This window comes from Crocodylus porosus, unplaced genomic scaffold (genome assembly GCF_001723895.1).
Source record: "Crocodylus porosus isolate Cpor-Errol unplaced genomic scaffold, CroPor_comp1, whole genome shotgun sequence".
NCBI classification, from domain to species: domain Eukaryota; kingdom Metazoa; phylum Chordata; order Crocodylia; family Crocodylidae; genus Crocodylus; species Crocodylus porosus.
This window is the reverse complement of record NW_017728909.1, coordinates 49095499-49115904: the sequence shown is the minus strand read 5'-3', so window position 1 is coordinate 49115904 and position 20406 is coordinate 49095499. Positions and strand designations below refer to the sequence as shown.

Below are 20406 nucleotides of genomic sequence, written 5' to 3'. Positions count from 1 at the left end.
GCACAGACTGCTCAACATGATCAGTGTTTGCTTGAATCCTGCAGGGGTGTAAAGAATGAGTATTGCTTGAAAATAGTCTTAAATAAAAAAGTTAAAGACAAATTATGATATATTTCTGAGTTAACAATCAGGTTAGTAGCCTGTGGCTGTGTCTTGCACAGAATTCAGAATTTACACACAAAGCATCTAAAGAATTATTCCCTGTCATTTAAAAAAAAAAAACAACCCAAAACAACAAGGATATCACTGTCAGGAAAGGAGTTAGAGAGTCTTCACTGGTGTTTGAGTCGCTAATTAATTTGCTATGAAACTAGAAAGGATGCTTTTAAAATTAAACAGACTACTTTTGTTCATACTCTGTACTTTTTGGGTTGTACACTCAACATTAGAATAGAGTAACTGCAGCCTGAACCAAGTTCCTCAAACATACCACATTACACTTAGCTGTAGCTACATTTTAGGGATGCACCGCTAGAGATTTTTGGGGCCGATACTGATCCAATTTCCGATACCAGCCAGGTAGTCTGGAGAGCTGAGTGCAGCTGGTAAGTCTGTTGTGGTGGAAGGGGAGGAGGGGGGCAGATCAAGACCCCTGCAGGGAGGGAGGAGTGGAGCTGTGGTGGGCACAGGACAGAGCTGTGGCTCATCCTGGGGGGCATGGGCGGGGACAGCTCCCGCCGCTGCGCACTGCTGGTTCAGCCACTCATCCGCTGCTTACCTGCTCATCCAGTGACTCCTGCTGCTTGTCCGGGAGGGTATGGGGTACAGGGGGCTATGTACCCCTGGATCTGTGCAGGGCAGGCTGAGCCAAGCTCTTCCCGGATGGGCAGGGTAGGTTTGGGTTAGACAGCAGCAGTGCTGGGAATGGGGCTATGGAGGGGGGGAAGCAGTAGCCACCCCAAAATTTGCTGTAGTCCCCCCCCGGGAAGAGCTTGGCATAGCTTTGGCCCCAGCCTGCCCTGCACAGATCCAGGGGATCTGCCCACCCCCACCCCAGTGCCCTCTCAGACAAGTGGTAGGAGCAGCAGCAGGAGCTGCTGGACAAGCAGGTGAGCTCCTGGACCAGCAGCTCCCAGATGAATCACCATTGGTGGCAGCGGGAGCTGTCCCCCCACTCCCCTGGACAAGCCGCAGCTCTGTCCCACGGCAGCTGGGCAGCACTTGCCCTTGCCCCAGCCCCACTCCTCCCTCCCTGTGGAGGTCTTGATCCTCCCTCCAATGCCCCTTCCCTTCCACCACAACAGACTCACCAGCTTGAGGCAGCTCTCCACGCTGCTGGTCTGTGCTCCTCGCCGCCTGTGCTGTGCTTTGGCTATGTGCATGCATGGGCCGTTTATCAGTCAAATTATCAGCCTGATATGGCCCATTTCTGATACAGACATTTTTCTTTATATTGGTTCAGATCCAATATTGGATCAGTGTATTGCTGCACCTCTACTACATTTTACGGAACAACATTTAAGCTAAGTTTTACTTTTATTTTTTGCAGATATTTTTCCTGTGGAAAGAGAACGAGCATCTTTCATGACTCAAAAGACTGGTCTTTTGGTTAAAAGTTAAACTTACAAAACCCCTTTTACTTTCCAATTTTAGGCCAGGTGTCCCTCTTCTAGACAGTGGCCAGCAGAATCACTATTTGCAATTTCTTCCTTGCTTTTTTGCTGATATTATCTACAAATTTTCTAAGCAGACAGAGCTTAAGTACAGGTCCTCTGAAGTGGCTGGATACCAGAGAAACAACCAATTAATAATTAAGGGAGACAAAAGTGTAGTTCTCCCAAAGCAGGATGTCAGAGATCTAGCCCAAAACATGGATCTGGTCCATGGAGCCGTTCCATCTGGCCTGATAGTCTACTACAAATTGAGGGACAGGGTACAGGGGTATGGTTTGCTGCATAATTTGGGGCTTCTGCAAACTGACAGAGATGGCTACTGGCAAACTGACAGAGATAGCTTACTCCGCATGTGGTCACTTGGCCCTCCTGCTGCCCCAACTGTTCTGGATCCCTGCTTTATCTGCCACTCCTGTCCCACCCTGACTCATTGCAACTGCTGATCCTGTAGATCTAGTCCCAGAGAACCTCTGTAGTCTGGATCTGGCCTGGGCCCCCAGGCAAATTTGACACCCATCCTAAGCTGTTTATACATGCTTAAGTGATCTGGGAGAATTCTTCCAGGTTTGTTTTCCTGGTAGAAAAACTTATCTAAAAACCCCTGAACAGATGCTTGAATGCAGAGTTCTTGGAAAAGCAGAAAGCCTGCCATGTGGATGCTGCACAGCCAGGGGGCCCCTGTGCACACATTGCAGAGTGCTCTGGGAGCACTGTCGCTAGGAGATGGATGGTAGCAATACACAGAGGAGCCCCGATTGGCCGACCCAGACTGTGCACGGTCAATCTGTCTCCCTGCAGCACACTGTGGGGATTATGAAGAGGGTATATTCTGCTCCCTGCTCTGCTTGAGCACTAGAGTCCAGCCTGGGTGACAGACTCCAAGGGGATTAGGAGGCAGAAACAAAGCAACCCTGGGATGCCATCTGGCTTGCAGGAGTCCCCATGGGTCCAAAAATATGGCAGCAGGAAAGCAGTGGCAGCAATTACCAGTCCCTCGCTGCCAAATTTATGGATCTGTGGGGAGCCCTGCTGGTGGGATAGCATGCTGGATAAGTGCATGGACATGGCCTGAGGTCAACCTAGGCACACAGCTGCTGGCTAGAGGTAGTACACAGCTCAATACTTCAGTGCGGGGCTGACCAGAGGTGGTATGGAGCTGAGGGAGACGGTATGGAACCCCAAGGAAGCATGTGTGATATGGAGCCCAAGAGAAGTTATGCAGAGTGAAGGGAGGAAGCATAGGCAGTGTGGAGCCCCAGGAAGGTGATAAGGGAAGTAGAGAGCCAGGGAGGTGGTGTGGAGCCTGAGGTGGCATAGATGTTGTAGAGCCAAGGGAGGAGGTGCAGGTGGTATGGGGTTGGGGGAGGTGATGCAGAGCCAAAAGGTAGGCAGCACAGTGCCCCAGTCTGACTATTAAGGAATGAGGGAGGTGGCGTAAGGCCGTACCTGGCAGTGGGCTCAGCAGAGGTTGTACAGGGCTAACCCAGCCACATCGGTTTCAATCCAGCCCACAGATGGGCTCCATGCCACTCATTTGGCCTGCCACACCAAAAGGTTGAGCACCCCTGTATTAAGGCATGTGTGCTTTTCTCCAAATTGTGAATAGATATGCAAGACTCTCCCTTAAGTTTTTCTTGTTATTAAAATGCCACTTGCAGGAAATTCAGAATCCGATTTCTCTTTTGACTGTCCAGATCTACCATTCCAACAACTCCATTAACTGGGCGCACAAGTTCAGTTTAATGAAAAATTCTACGTTCTATTTGTTCTGGTAAGTTTGATACACGCACATCAACACCAATGGTTAAGCAATGTCCCAGCTCTGGTTTACTCTTCTATAAAAGCCAAGCTGTGGCTGGTGTTCAGTGGGTATGGACCAGTCTCCTATATTAGGCAATATTGAGAATGCAGTTGTACAAATGAAGAACCTGGAAACTCAGAAGGGAAATTCTGTTATCTGATCTCTCAAAATAATTGTCACGCCTACATGAGAAATTGTGTTTCAAAACGTGTAGCTTCAAGAGCATGAGTAAGTTTTCACCAAAAGGGCTTCACAAACCATTCTTTTTCAATCTTTAGTTTCTTGATAGCCATTAAGAAACGTGCACTATTGAGAAAGATTAAAAAAAATAAGCACACTGTAGGAATAACTGATATAGAAGTAAGTATAGCTTCCTTTTATGATACAGTAAAATTCATCTCCACCCCAAAGACCAAAGTATTTTTCCATTTTTTATCAGAAGCTACTATATCAAAAAACACAGGACCTTCAGGTTCTAAACATTTTTGAAAAATAGGCTACAAAAATTAATCCTATAAAAGTTTCCCAGATTTAGGACCATGCAAGAGTGAAATGCATGCAAGCAGATGTAATAAGACAACCTCTTACTGCAGGAATAGATAATCCCTTTGTATATCTTTGTAGTCATTTAAAACAAATACAAAGGATTTTGTAACAGAAAAACCCAGGTTCTAGAGAACAGGATGAAATACAGTGCAAAGATATGCAAACCCCACTATGTATTCATACAGTACCTGGGTGCTGAATCTGTGAACATCAGAGGCACTGACTAGATCAATGGAAGACATGGAGGAAGAGCGACTATAGGGCTACCAGAGACAGACAAAGAAAAAACCAAGTAATCAGAACAAAGGCACAACAGAGCATTCAGTACCAACTTCCAAGCACAAGATAATGAAGAAAAGGAAAAACAAAAGCACCATAAGCAGCAAGCACAGCAGCAAATGCTGATTTCATGCAACTATTATGTATTATATGCCCAATGTGGCCCTGTGAAGATTGTAGTGTTTCCAGTAACTGTGCAAATTATCAAATAAGCCATCACAAAGCTTTATTTTAATCAGTTTAGTAATTTAAAAAAAAATGTTATTAAAGAGGTAGTCCTTTAAAAGGATAAAAAAGTTACAGGCACAATTCTTTTTAAAATTCAATAAGCTAATGATAAAAGAGAGGAGTATTTTAAATAGCTGTTCAAATTAAGAAATTTTTGTTCCCAATACGGAAAAAAAGGTTTCCCCCAATTTCTGGAGACTGACTATTAATAAGTAACACATTCAAAGTTACTAGAAGCATCTACAAATTAGATCTCAAGCTGTGACAAAATGTATTACTAAATAAACATACTAGGTAGACTTAAAAATATCTGTGAAAGCATCTTACCTTCTGGACAAACCTATGAGTCCCCACAGCAGAGTATGCATCACTAGAAGGTAAAGGTGTTGGCCAGTGTAATCTGACCTTTTCACTCTGAGACTAAGACAAAACATTAAATTTAATCAGTGTGGAATAACTATTTGGTAGACCATAAATAGTCATTCATATAGAATGAGACAACAAATCACAAGATAAAAAGGGATACTTTTCACAACTAGCATTAATAGGCATCTTGGTAGCAGGTCTCAATGACTTGATTTACACGGACACTGCACTGCCTGTACAACTTAGAAGCAACTACTGCTAGATAAGAACAACTGATAAGATAGTGGGTGCATCTACACATGTTCTTCACTGCGGAGTTGAGTAATTAGCTCTGCAGTCAAGTGTCACAGTCTGCACGTGTGCTGGTATTAGGTATCAATTTACTTCATCATAGGATAGTAGTGTCAGGGACAGTACTGGCTGGGGCAAGAGGGTGCTAAAGCATGATGCTCTGCCTGTCACCTAGTCCCACACTTTAGCACCTTTGTGCCCCAGCCAGCCTCTCTGCCACCCAGAGCTGACTCCCCAGGTTCCCTACCAGCCTAGGGCTGTTCTGCCCTGGCTCATAGTTCTACAGTCCTGGGTGCTTGTGCAAACACTGCACCCAGGAGCAGTTTTTTCCAACAGGAAGTGCTTTGGAGTTTAACATGCTGCATTATTTGGGCATGTAGATGCACCCTCCATAGAGAAAGTTACAGTACAGTAAGATATTCACCCACTTTTACCTGAAGCTAAAATAACCTGGAAAATGTACTTAAGTACACACAGAAAACACGTAAGTTAAAATCCCAAACCAATACTAAAATGCTATTTACAACTATTATACAGGCAGTCCTCAATTTGCAACATTCCGAGTTACAATGTTTCGCATTTACAACATTTATAAATTGACACCGTTTCAACTTTCTGATGTCAGTTTCGACTTTACAATGCTTGATCTGATGTGACAACACGCCAGCAAAGAAATTTGCTGCATCACCCATCTTCCTGGAGAACATCTGTCCAAACTTCTTTGGATACTTTCTTTAAGAAAGCAGACATGGCTCCAGAAAATCCTGCTGCCAGACTCCTGAGAAGACTCCAGGCAAGAACCCTTCAAAAAGTCTAACCAAGAGCCCTTCAAAAAGTCCAGCAAAGTCACCTTAAAGAAGTCCTTCCAAATCAATATGATTGCTATTTACAATATAAATACATTAATGTAGCTATATTACTCATCTATAATTGATCCAGTACAAAATCTGGGTTATTTTTGGTGAAAATAGGGTATTGGGCCTTGGTTCAGGAACCAATCCCCCATTCATAACATTGCTTTTGAGTTGCAACGTTTTGACTTGAGACAGTTTTTAGGAACCAATTGTGTTGTAAGTTCGAGGACTGCCTGTACCACTATTGTGTATGCTACTTTGCATTTGTATGTTCTGTAAAAGTGTCATCCCATGCAACTAAACTTGCTGCATTTTTGAATAGCCAATTGCAGAAGCAAGGAACAGAAAATGTCTTGACATAAGACTTAGGAAGGTGGCAGCAAAGCTTGCAGAAATGAGAAGAAAGAGGCAGCAATTAAACAGCAAATCTGTTTTATGGAGTCACTGAAAGTAATGGAAACTTCACCTAGAAACAGGTAGATCTGACAAACTTCATGTAGGATATTAATTTAAGAAGAACAAAATATGAGATGTTGTACTGGACTTGCCATTTATTTCTATTAATAAAAAATAGATTTGAAGACAGAGAGGGACTGATCCAAGGTAACATTTAGGCTGTCATGTCACAAGAATAAAGTTAGAGCGTGCTATCATTGTGAGCCCTATGTGTCAAAACTAAAAATAGTCTTAAAGGAACAAAAACAACAAAAAAGAAAATGAACAAGAGGTTTTTTGTTTTTTAAACTTGACAAGTTCCAAGAGCTAAACTTTGCTTACAGGTGTTCACACCGAAATTTCAATAAAATTGGCAAGTTGCGCACATACAGCCTGCCACAGTTTGGTCCATAAGACACCCTTACATGTATGGGTATGAAATACAGTATTTATGAAATAGTATTTTTAAACATAACTGCCTTGTAAAACATGTAGTAATATTAAATACCTGTTCCTCTATTTTATCTTGTCTATCAAGAGCAGCTTCAACAGCATCAAAGAATTCTTCTTCATTAATCAGACTATTAGGACCTTCCTATGCCATGAAATGAAACAGTGAAATGTCAAAAATAATGCTGTATTCGAGAAAACTGAGCTCAATGTAAAAAAAATGAAGGCCAGGTAACTTGCATGTTGTGTTTATTTCGATATTTATAAAGTCCTATTTTTTTTTTGGATAAAACAGGCAAATAAAAGTGTATACCTAATGTTACTTACGCAATCAATTTTTCAGAAATCATGCAACTCTGAAGAGACTCAACATTTAATAAAATTCTTAGACTAATTAAAGAAAACAGAAGGACTGCCTATACAAATTAAAGTTCTTTTTATGTTTGGTCACAAGCTAAGAAATGCTAATTTAAAGATCATAATGTCAACATATTTCACCAAAGGTTCAGGTTCTATATTGACCTCCAACCCAATCATTTAATTATTTAAGAACTTATTTTTCAAAACACAATATCTGAAAAAACAGAAACAAATTTAAAATTAACATATAATGCCATTAGAGGCTTCCAGCCCTAAGGATGCATTTACACATGTTCCAGGGTAGGGGTGGGAGCACTTTAATTAGAGTGGTTCCAACAGCCACTCTAAAGTGCCCGGAGTGTCTCATGTATCAGTGTCCCCTGCTTCAAAACAGTGGCAGGGGCACTTTATCTAACACTCACTGAATGAGCTTTAGCTAAAGCACCCCCAACACCATTTTGAAGCACAAGGATGTTGATATGCAAGATGTGGAAGCTGGCTGGAGTGTGGTAATTACCATGCTCCAGCAGACCCTATTAATCAAGTCTGCACCAACATGCTGTAAATTACAGCATGTTGGAGCAGCCTTCTGGCTCATGTATAGTGACTAGAAGACACTGATAACATGAACAGGAAGTATACCAAAAAAAGCGTGGGAGAAGATGGATTTTACTGTGCGTCTACTCCCATCCTGTGGAAAGCAAGGGTTTAAGTTTATTAACCAGGGACAACAGCAAATTAAAACCAATCCAACTGAGTTAGCTTCATACTAAGCTATAAATGCCTCCAAATGTACAGCTTTCCACTACATGCTGTACAAATGACCAGCCCTCAAACAGAAGAAAAAGTAGCAAGGGGAGAAAACATGAAATGGATGATACTTCTGGGCTTACATCAAACATGTATCTAGAAAGTCTTATCAAAAGAAACTCCTAAGGAGTTTTAAGCAAAATATTTAAAAAAAAAAAACCCTCTTCACAACTAAAATGTACTTATTCTGCTCCTCTCATTCCCCAACTTTTCCTGCTGCTGGAGAAGTTTTGATAAATATTGATCAAAAGAGATGCCGTTTATGTGGAAGTATAGAGTAATTTAGCCACATAAATATTACTGCCTTTGTATTTTTTATTGAAGTCTTGACTTGATATTTTTACACAAAGATTAAAAGCTTATGAAATCAGAAACATGCATCATTCATACCTCATAATCTGGTCCTCCAAAATGGGATTTTTTCTTAAGTTCTGTCATGGCATTTTTGTATGCCTCTTCTATTCTTCTCCTTTTTTCAATTTCCTACAGGAACGCACAATCAGATTTGAAGCCGTTTATCCAAACAACATGTTATCAGCAAATATGCCAAAAGATGTCACGGCCAGCATGAGGGTTTACAAAAAAGCCACACAAACCCCCAACATTCTGGATTATTTCCATCTGTTTTTTCACTCAAGTCTTTTAGCCCCTGTACCAGCATCAGGATTTAAGCACATTATGCAACCACAGGTGCATGCACACAGTATGAACATATTTAATCTTTGTTTTTCAAAAGAGCATATACAAAAAGTGTGTTTAATCTTCTGCAAAATACTGCATTTACTTTTCAAAGGCCAGGAAATATGCTGGAGGGTCTTATAAATAGTAGTACTGTATAGTACACTTCAATTAGGGCAAATATCCATTTGAATGATTTGTTATTAAAAAAATTCAACGCAAATATAAAGGGTCTAGTAGATTTTTGTTATACAATAGCTACAGATGACTTGGCTATAGAAACTTGAGATTTAGCAGAGTCATGTTTGCTAACAGCATGCATTTTTCCAGACTAAGTAATGATTTCAAGACTAAGCCAGTGACATCAAAATGCCCTTATTCATTTTAAAGGAAAACAATAATAATGATGATTAATTTAAGTTTCTTCATATGCAGACCCTTCAGAAAAACTGAGCCCAAGAGATGAACTCAGGGAGGTCAAGCATAACTAATTAGAAACAGTAGAAACTGAAATATTAGTAAAGCATCAAAACTAGAACGTGGCAATGATGTGCTTATATTTCTTTGCTTACCTCTTTTCTTAACAGCTGAATTATAAAAAAGCCATATGGCATAATATCATAACAGGCTCTGAGTAAAGTCTACAGTACTAAGGTAAAAACAAAAATTCATTGCAACCAATTTCCTTCCTGCTTAAATAGCTCTCAAAATAAAAGGTCCAAACTGTAGCCATAACTATTACAATTACTTTAGGTTTATTTAATTTATTACATATTTTTGTATTCATTTGCTTCTGGCTGCTGTTGCCTTGGGAACAAAAAGTAATTGTAATTTTAGTATTTTATATTTAACTAGGCAAGTGCAGCACTTCAGCAGCACCTTCTCAATATTCAAGAGTTTTCATGATGAATTCCTAGAGGTTTGGGAATTAGCACAGAGAAACATGGTGTACAGGTTTATGAGTTTAGGAGTTCGGGAGGGAAAGGGGTGTAAAAGAAAAAGTTTAATTCCACCCATTTGAAGAATTATAAGTCATGGGGACCAAATTACTTTCTCTCACTGTTGGAAATTTAAATTCTGTTATTTGCCTTAATACCATTGTATTAACATCCAATTCTAACAATTCGTCAGTCGCTTCTGGACTCAGCCAACTATTCTACTCTAACCTAATGTACTTGTTGATTTTGCAAGGATTAGTAGAGATTATATCATAGGGTACAATATTCTTTGGGGAACCTGATTCAAGTAGGACTGTATGTGCCAAAACATGCAGCAACTGACATGAGCCTCATAAAAGTATTGTTAGATTGGTTTGATCTTACTAAGGAAAGGAAAGGAAAGCGTTAAGACTTAGGAAATTAAAAAGAATCTCATTTCTGTGGAAAGCAAAACATAAAACTAAGTTCTGTGTGAAAATGGAGTAAAAGAGGAAGGAAAATACCTCAGAAGCATGTTCAACTTAAGGATGCACCAATAGAGATTTTGGGGGCTGATACTGATAGCCAGTATTTAAGGAGGTATATCAGCCAATACTGATTCGATTTCCAATACCAGCTGTGTGCAGCTGGTAAGTTTATTGTGGTGGAAGGGGAGGGAAGCAGATCAACACCCCCCCCAGTGATGGAGGGAAGGGGCAGGGGCAGGTGCTACCCAGCTGGGGTGGGGCAGAGCTGCAGCTTGTCAGGGGGACTACAATGAAGTTTGGCTCTAACAGCCTCCGTAGCCCCCTCCCAGCCTGCCCCAAGCTGAGCCCCCGCCAAGAAGAGCCTGGCCCAGCTCCAGTTCCAGCCCACCTTGCACAGATCCAGAGGCACACGCCCCTCTTGTGTCCTCCTGGGGTGCATGCAGCTGTGGGAGCTGCCCCCCACAATGAGACATGGCTCCATCCTGTGCCCACTCCTCCCTGGCTGGGCAGCACTTGCCCCTGACCCTCCCTGCCTCCCTTCAGGGGGCACTGATCTGCCCCCACCATGCCTCTACCATCACAACAGACTTACCAGCTGCACACTGCTCCTCACTGCCTGCCTGCTGCGCTGCAGCTGTGTGCACACACGGGCATTTGTCAGCCAAATTACTGACCACTTCAGGCTGATTTCTGATGCAGCAAGTTTTCTTTATATTGGTACCGATTCGATATCAGACCAATGTATCAGTGCACCTCTAGTTCACATAAATTTGGGTAAGTTCCTGAACATTTTAGAGTTTATTCAAATAGGACATCTCAAAAAAAAAAAAGATGAAGAGAGAGAGAGAGAGAGAGAGAGAGAGATATATAATAGCCCTCAAGAGCAGCATCTGTAGTAATGAGGACTGATCTGAGATACCAGGAGAGCAGCAGGTGTACTGCTAGGACAACAGCTACTATTTTAATTACTCACATACAATCTGGTATCCCACTGTTATAAATAACTAGTGCAGGGACTAGCGAAGTGTACTGGTAACTGCAGGTAGTGAATAGACCTTTGCGGTACTAGAGAGGGCAGCCCCCTCCTGACCTTCTATGTATAGCCAAAAAAAGGGATAATTATTAACCAAAGAAGAGCTAAACAGACAGACCTTGTACTATGTGTATGACAGTTACTCAAGCTCTAGAGATAAGCCGCAGGAAACCAAAATAAATTTTCCCTTTCCTTAAAGTGGGGTGCGATGAAACTTGAATGATACAAAATACACCGTTTAGCTCTCCCCTATATCTTATTTCTACAGGTCTAAAAATGTTCTTGAACTATTCAATCCAGGTAAGACTATGAGGATCAACAGTTCACTTCCATGCACCTATGGCAATTAGGAAAGAGGCTACAGCAGTACAGGGCCTTATTAACATACTAGAGTTTTGCAGCATTTACAGTGCAGTTCTGATCTTAGCCAAAAGGATGAGAAACTCCCTAATCTGCCAAATGTCATATGCAGAGGCTCCCTATGCCACTTGTAGCACCTGTACTGCAGGTTGGCCACTCCTGCTAAAAACCATTCAAATCTAAATGCCAAAGAGCTGAAGCAGAAACAGTCAATTCCCACTATTACAGAACTATACAAGTATAGTGACATTTTTTTTCTTTGAAGTTCCCGCTGAGTACCCATCATCTCAGATATATTATAAAAGGTAAATAATTTACTTAATTGGAGGCAGATTACTTAAATATGTAAAGCAGGTAAAATACAGCAAAAAATAAATGAAGGTAAGAGTGCTCAGATATACCCAACAGCATTGCTACCTTTTTATTATTTTTAAATTTCTTAACATGCTAAACTGGGGGGGGGGGTGGTCCTCAAAATTTTGCCAATGAAGGGCCATTTTCAAAGGGGCAGTGGGCCACGTAAGAGAGGCCTCTAGGCCACACTTTGGGAACCCCTGCATTAGACTCTGTGCCTTCTTGCTTGCCCTTTGCCTCATGCAAAGGAAAGGGGGGAAGGAAGGCAGGGGGGAAGAGGGGGTTGAAATCACAAACTAAACCTTCTCTGAAAAACCAGCTACGTTAGAATCCTACAACTGTTTCAACATTTGAAAGAACCCCAGCCCAAAATCAGAGTTGTGCCTGCCTTAACTTTTAAGGTAAGTTTTGAAAAAAGCTATCACTAAACCTGCACATATTTGTTTGAGTGGTCTAAAATGTAACTTAAAGTTTTTTTTAATCTATGTTGGAAGCTAACTCTGGAAAAAACTTAAAACATTTTCTGTATATAGGTTGAATATATTTTCATTGCTTATCTACGAAACATTCCAAACCTATATACAATAAAACTACATACAAGGCAGATTTTTATCCATATTCTGTATTGTATTTATTGTATGAAAAAAATTTTCCTCAGAGACCTCAACTGCCAAGCAAATATCAGCTGTAGTTAGCTGAACACCACAACTTTGATCAACTGCTTGGGAAAGGAGATTGAGGAAACAAATTCAAACGTGGATACAGTCTGGCTCCTGCCTGCCTTTTCATTAGATTTCAATTTGGTATGCACCCATGCTGAACAGTAGCAAGACAAGAACCAAAGTACTACAGGATTTACAATATACATGCAAAATGAAAACAGAATGGACATCAATTTTTAGGGTAGGTCAATGTGAGATGGGTGAGTTTTAGGAATCAAAACAAGGAGTGATTGCATTAGCCACACTTATACCAGTCTCATTTAAGACCTTCCTCATTTCTTCTGAGTTTTTGTGGTATTGATGAGCAGACTCTGCATGTACCACCACCAAAACTAGTGACAGCAATGCCATGCTCTTCTTAAGGAATGGAGAGAGTTAACTTTAAAAACTGATGTATTATCATGTAGAAGCTTCTTTGGTTTCTAGAGATGAATTATGCCAGATTTTAGACAGCACTTCATTAAAAAAAAAAGTGCTGTCACTACCTTTTATTACAACCAGTCCAGTACTACAGATCTGTACAACATTTAGAATTAAAAAAATTGTTTCCTGTTCTTAAAAGGCTGGAAAAAATATACTTACTGCTATGGAGACCTGTCAGGTCCTCCATAGATTTTTGAAAAATAATTACATTTAAGAACTCTCTGGAATGAAGGCTAGTAAGACGACCAGCACAGGATGGACAATATTGTCACATGATCTGCACAGCACCATTAAATTCCAGCACTCTATCTAAGGTCATTAAATTAATCCACACCCCTCAAGCACATTCATAAAGCTACATGGAGTAAGTATCACCCAATCAAAGTTTCAAGTGAAATGAAAGGCACTTGAGTTGACTGTTACAGACAAATGAAAAGGAAAACAAATGAACAAACAAAACAAACAACAAAAAAAGCTTACCTTATCCAGTCTTTTTTGCCAGCTCTCTTCACGTTTTACCATGAGTTCTATACAATGAGACAGGGTGGCAAGAATCCCAGCAGTAGTTGCCTTGAAAGTTATAGCTTCCCCTTTAAAGTCTATGCCATTAATTCCTTTGGGTGTCACATGTGGGAACACTAAAAACAAACATATGATTCATTCACCGAGATCCACCTCAGAGACTTAAAATCAATACTATAGCCTAGTTTAGAGGAGTCTAAAACAAAATACTTCACTGCTACTAATCAATATGAAATTAATATAAAATAAGATGACCAACACTTGTCAGCTAGCCATAAGAGCAAGGCAGACATTTAAAGACAGGAATGCATTTCTTCAACTTCATCTTGCTTTAGTGTATTTCCACAAGTCTACTTGCTATGCAGTATTACTCTGCACTCAGCAATCATGTGGGTGGAGGGAGTGGTAATACTTTGTAACAATAGCAGTTTGACAGCTTGAAGTGGGACCTAATTAACACAGAACAACCTTAAAAAAAACAACAACATACTGATACAGTATTAAAAAAGCAATACATTTCAAAATGCATCCAGCCCAAAACAGAGTATTAAGGCTGTCTTAAAAAGATGACTGGAGTTCAGTGGTTTTTTGATTTTTTTTTTTTAAAATAGCTGTAATAAAGTAAAATATTTTAAAAAGGTAGGAGATACAGCAAATGTGTTGAATTCTCTCCAAGTACAGTGGATTTTGCAGTTTCAGTGACTACTTCATGCTGTCAGGCAAACCATCTGTTGCCCAGGCTATTTAAACACATCACTTAGAGATGTGTGACAAGGAAAATGTACGTGTTACATATCAAGCTCCTACAAAGGGTGACAGAATAATATATTAAATACAACCAGTTAATGTAACAAAATACTAGAAAACAACAGGAAACTCCCATGTAATAGCTAATGTACCCAGATAAAAATCAATTTAACGCTAAAGGTGCCATGCAATGAGCTAAGGATCAGTCCCCACCCAATAACCAGTATTTGTTAAGTCTTAATTTGTCAGTGTTATTTATTCTGTATTTAACTTAAACACTATAATTTTTTAAAACAAAATTAAAATGTTGCATAACACATTTGCCTGACTAAGACCGACTCCGAGACTTCAAGCAGTTAGACTAGTCCAATAAAGATTATACACTTCTCACCGTATGGACACACACACAATTGGAGCTGTTTTAAGAGAGCAGAGGCTGTTGCATTTTAAAAGGTTACTTGTGGACAAACTGGGAATGATACAAATCTGGCAAACCTGCTCCAGCTTTAACCTTGCTTCATCCAAGGTTAAAAGTTGAAGCTGTCTGACTACATTTGTTACTTGTGGATAAGCTGGGAACAACACAAACCTAGCAAAACAGCTCTTTAACCCAGCAAAACAGCTTCAGCTTTAACCCTATGTTTACATGGTTTCTAGCTTACCCAAAAATATGAATTAGAACTTGATAGCTACTGCCCTTTGGCAGCATTCCTCTTCGGAACTGCTCCAAAGGTACATTTGCCCATACCCTTAATGCAACTATAGCTCTTCAATACTGGAAAACTGCAAAACACACTTGGAGGGATGGAAGGAAAAAAAAAATCTAACATGTCTCGGTGAATCATCTAAAACTCTAGAAATTTAGGGCTCCTTTCCTTTCAGGAACAATCGAAAAGCATCCTAAAAAGGCTATAGATTATATAATGCTTACAATACCCCATTCTAAACAGCTGTTTGTGTTATTACAGGATGCTATTTTCATTTCCTACTAAGCAATGAATAAACTGGAGAAACAAGAAAGACAAAAATATTACTATGAACTAAAACTGGGACCCCACCTTCCCTTTTCCTTAATGGCTATGGACATTACTGGGGAAAGAACAAAGAAAACAGTGGGCTGAGTAATTAAAATCATGGCTAGACAAAGACCTTTAGCAGTGATACAGTTTATACCTGGCAATTAACTCCCTTCACGGATATAAACTGTATCTATCTACATAGCATGATTATACCAATTTTAGAGACATAAGAACTCTATTGCCAAAAAACTTTCTAGTTCAATACTCTCCTCAATAACAAACAGAATTTGATTGGAAGATTGATGTAGAGGAGTGATTAGCAAGGGGACAATATTGTCTGGTCCTGGTAAAATAAGGGGGGAAAAAAATCTAGCTTCTCTTCATAGGAAAGCAGGGTGGAAAGGGACCTCAAGTGAGGATCATCTCTGACTAAACTATCCCAGCCAAATGTCTGCCCAATCTGCTCTACTTTTAAGGATAGAGATACCACAGTTTCTTTACGTAGCCTGTTACAATGCTTGGCCACCCTCAAAGTCAGAAAGTTCCTCCTGGTCTCCAGCCTAAGCTTCCCCTGCTGAAGGTTGAGGCCCTTGCTCCCAGGCTTCTCTCTGTGGCTGCAAGGGACAGGAGTATCTCAATCCTCTCTAATAGTCCCTCAGGTATGTGAAGATTTATCAAATGCCCCCTCAGTCTTCTCTTCTCCAAATGAAATAACCTAAACCTTCCAGTCTTTCCTTTCCAGTCTTGTTTCCCATGCCCCTATAATGCATTTTGTTGCTCTGCACTGGACTCTTTCCAAGCTAAATCAACATTTTCTTTTAAGTGAGGCCCAAAACTGTACTCCAGGCAAGGCCTCTCTAGTGCTGAATAGGGCAGAAAAATCACTTCCCTCAATTTAAAAGCAACATTCCTATCCATGTAAGCCAGTATGCTGTTACTCCCTTCTGCCTCCCTCCCCCCCCTTTTTATTAAGCATAATATTTATTAAGTTCTTTTTCCTTATAACTACTTACTTGTATTCTTATGTCCTTAATTTGATGTAAGAATCAATTTACGGATACATGAAGTTTTTTCATGATCATATTTCTCTATGGATTTCCCTATATGGTATCTACAAACACTAAAGCTTGGTTCTTAATTTAATTTGTTTTTAATAATAACAGTATTTAGATTTATATCCTGCCCCATCTAGAAAGGCACAGGAGCAGTGACTTCTGAGTAAAGGTTTTGTGTTCTCCCAGGTTTAGCATAGATATCTTCCTCCAGATCACTGGAATAGCTTGCTACCATGTTAGTTTTCCAACTTTTCACTGTACATGCCATTTACCTTTTTGCATGGCCTGGCATTTCATTTATTCTTTCTTCACACTTATTTTATCTTGATCTTTTTTAGTTCCTATTCCTATCAGCACTTTTTATTCATGTTTTGGGGTCATTAAAGTTGATGTGTGCAAAGTTCAGGTTTTCTAGATGTGTCAATATGTACACTGGATGAAGTTAAAAGGAACTAGAAATAAAAAGACAATGAACTAAAACATGGGTTGGCAACATATGGCCTGCACCAGCAAACCTTTGCACTCTGGCCAGGTAAGAGAGGCAACTGCAACATCTAGGTTAGGAATGCTGACTGCCTTCAATCCAAGCCAGGAGGCTCTGGCCTGCCACTGAACTTGAAGACAATGATAACAAGGTATCCGTAAGCCTTTACTTTGCTCAACTCCAAGAACAAGTATGACGAACTTGCAGCCAAATCCACTGTAAAAAGCTTCTAATCACGAATTTCATAATACTCCATTAGTTTCTAGAAGACATCTTAGTCCACACTATCATATGCTTTTATAGTCTACAAGTTCATACGTAGTTTAAAGTGACAGTCACTTTTAAATTCAATATTCACCATCAATATTGTAATGATGCACACACAATCTTTCTTTCTTGCAGCCAACCTATTTGTCTATAAATTGGGAATCAAGTGGTTTTATATCTTCTCCAACCATATTCTTGCTATATAGCTTGCTTGGTACAGAAAGGCATATGAAAGATTTCATTCTTACACTGAAAATATATTCCCTTTCCTTGCAAATTTAAACAAGGGATTTCCCTTTAACTTTTTCCAGCATTCATATTATATTTTAAAGGTCTTGGCTATGAAATAAATCTTGCTCTGATGATCTTGTTACCAATTCCAGTTCCATCATAACCCACTATGGCTGACATTTCATCTATCCTAGACGCTTTAATGCTTTCAAAATATTTTCTTTATGTGACTTCTGAATGTTACTAAAGAAAGGATCTTCAGAATGTCAGAAGAATCTTCTGGTCATTTGTTGTTTCAAGATGATCTTTCTGTCTCAACTGATTTTCAAGTTGGGTAAACCTATTTCTACATTCATTAACTAACCTTTTGCCAAGTAAGGAAAACCTCAATTCAAAAATTATTTGGTAAACAGTCTTCACTTAAAAGAAAAAAAGAAAAAAGAAAAACATCAAGTCTACAGATTTAGCTTCTTGAACAAAAACTGTTTAGGTTTCCTCCTCCCCCCAAAAAACTCCCAAGTCAAACAACCATACACACCAAATTTTCCATGCACTTTGCTTCACTTTGCTATTCATTGCATCATTTTAGTTCTTGAGTCTTGAATAAAGACTTCTTTCGCCTTCTGCTTTTTTCCCCCAGTTACTATAGTTTTCAAGTCTTGTGGAATAGGCATTGTATTAAACTTTTTCTCCTTTCTTAGCTTTCTTCATAGCTTTCCTGACATTTGTTTCTTAATTGCTTCACGCAATATGAAATCTCTGATTATAGGAAATAATCTGTTTTTCACACAAACCTGGGATAAATGCATGATGGCTGAATGTTCCAGTTTCAGGTCCTATTTCCTTTGTTTTGCATCATTGTTTTAAAAGCAATTTAATTTCATTCTACAAGATTCCTTGGAGTAGGAGCATGGTTGGGCACAATAACCTAAAATCTTTATTTTCACATCCGCCATAATTGTTCATTTTCTTTGGAGATTAAATGCAAATCAAGTTGATTTGTTATTTCCAGAAGGAAGAAAAAGTGAGGAGATTTTGAGCTTATTTTTCTGAGAACAGACTTCTTCCAATTAAGTTTATTTGACTATCGAGATTATTACAAGAAATTAGCAAGGTATTTTCCTTTGCATTCACAACACCAATGCCATGTGTGGTCACAATTTTCTTCACTTGTTTCAGATTCTTATTTTAAAGTACTGAAATCTCCCATTGCTATTGGCACATTTATTGTTGAGATTCTGCTCATAATTAGCTGTAGTTTATCATTAAAATGTTCTCACTTTCTCATTAGCAGTTTGTTGCATAGCAATGGATTATGCTGCATAGAAGTGGATTATGTTCATGCTCCAAAATTGCAAAATAAATCTTGCTCTGATAATCTTGTTACCAGTTCCAATTCCATTGCAACCCAGCCTGCTGTCCTTGGTAGGATCATGGCCATCTCTCCAGTTCATGGATCATTTTTATCTCATTATTTAAGTTTTCCATTTGTTATATCCCAAGAGGACTTGCTCTTTCATTTCAGCAAGACCAACAATTCCACCTTGTTTCACTGGGTACCAAAGATGCCAGCCCCAATTTTCATTTTTTGTTCACTTGGGCACATGTCCCAAGCAGTAAGAATTTTTTCACATTCAAAAGTTTGTTTTTTTGGGTTTTTTTTAAAGAGAATAAAGAAACAACTTTCACGATGAAGTATTTCATATGATCACAACTTCCCTACATTTGCTCACAGCTGATTATACAAGATGGTCATTGCTTTACCTGCTGCCATCATCAGATCAGATAAATAGGCAATAATCTTAAATACTTTCCAAGTCTCCACAAACCTTCCCATCCTGAAAACAGGTGTTGCTTAAGGCAAAGCTAAGGACTGCTTGGATTGTAAATGCACTCACATTATGAGAATAAGATGTAGTAACACCAAGGCAGGTATATGGTAGACAGACTGATTTCAATGCTTAAAAATAGTACCTACTCTGCTAAAGGGGATTATATGCTATCCTATATGCCTCCTGAAGTATAAACATAGATACTTTGGTCCACACAGTCTCACTGGAGATCAGAAGGGACATATATGCATGCACAGGGTATGCCAAACCAACATCTGACTGCAGTATTTGTGTTTCAGTAGTTTATAATCTAAGGCCTCCTTCCCTGAAATTGATCAAGTGAAGGGTAATTAAGCAAATCACAAATAACAATGAACTAACTAAATTAGTACAATATTAAGGTTACAGTTAAAAAAAAAAAAAAAAAATCACAAAAGTCAACTAACACATAAATTAAGGTTATGACTACTAGCCAGCTTAAGATGTCCATCTTCCACATTCCATGCATATTGTGGAATACATTAAAATTAGTCACTAATCAAGATCAAAAATTGTAATTGGAACAACGGGTGGCACACAAGTGCCATTTATCTCACCCAAGAATTCAGTTACATAAAAACATGCATTTTCTGGTGGCTATTTTAGCCTTTGAAACTTCTACATTTTATTTTTTCATATTAGAGTGGGAAATTATGCTTAGACAAAAAGGATACACCTACACAAGACGTGTTAATGGACATTAGACCAAGATAACCCAGTGCAGCTCCTGACCATCCTGGGGCGCTGTGGACATGGTTTTCGTTGCCAGGCAGATCCAATAAAAATGATGGGAGCAAAATCAAGAACTGTTCCTCGCCTTCACTGACCTGACCAAGGCGGTCATTTCCTTAAACTGTGAAGCTCTGTGGACTATCCTCCAACGCCTTGGCTGCCTGCTGAAGTTTGTCAACATGCTGAGGATCTTGTGTGATGATATGACCACCACTGTCCTCAGTGGAAGATCTAAAACCAACGCCTTCTGCATCCAGACCAGGGTCAAACAAGGTTGCATGATTGCCCCTACCCTGTTCACCATCTACCTGACTGTCATAGTTTCATAGTTTCTAGGGTTGGCAGGGACCTGAGCAGATCACTGAGTCCAACTCCCTGCCATGGCAGGAAAAGTACTGGGGTCAAATGACCCCAGCAAGGTGTACATTCAGCCTCCTCTTAAAGACCCCCAGGGTAGGAGCCAGCACCAC

At 39.7% G+C, this 20406-nt stretch overlaps 1 protein-coding gene across 2 annotated transcripts in view; it reads right to left on the bottom strand.

The window, feature by feature from the left end:
• COL4A3BP (collagen type IV alpha 3 binding protein) overlaps positions 1-20406 on the bottom strand; it is a 125595-nt gene that overhangs the window by 19427 nt on the left and 85762 nt on the right. The window contains exons 7-11 of one of the 2 annotated variants that reach the window (XM_019532232.1): positions 13489-13646; positions 8424-8516; positions 6922-7008; positions 4795-4887; positions 4149-4223 (exon numbers count right to left, since the gene is read on the bottom strand). In XM_019532232.1, the coding sequence (XP_019387777.1) occupies positions 4149-4223; positions 4795-4887; positions 6922-7008; positions 8424-8516; positions 13489-13646 (506 nt within the window). The remainder of the gene's footprint in view (positions 1-4148; positions 4224-4794; positions 4888-6921; positions 7009-8423; positions 8517-13488; positions 13647-20406) is intronic. The other variant, XM_019532233.1, reaches the window with a different exon arrangement.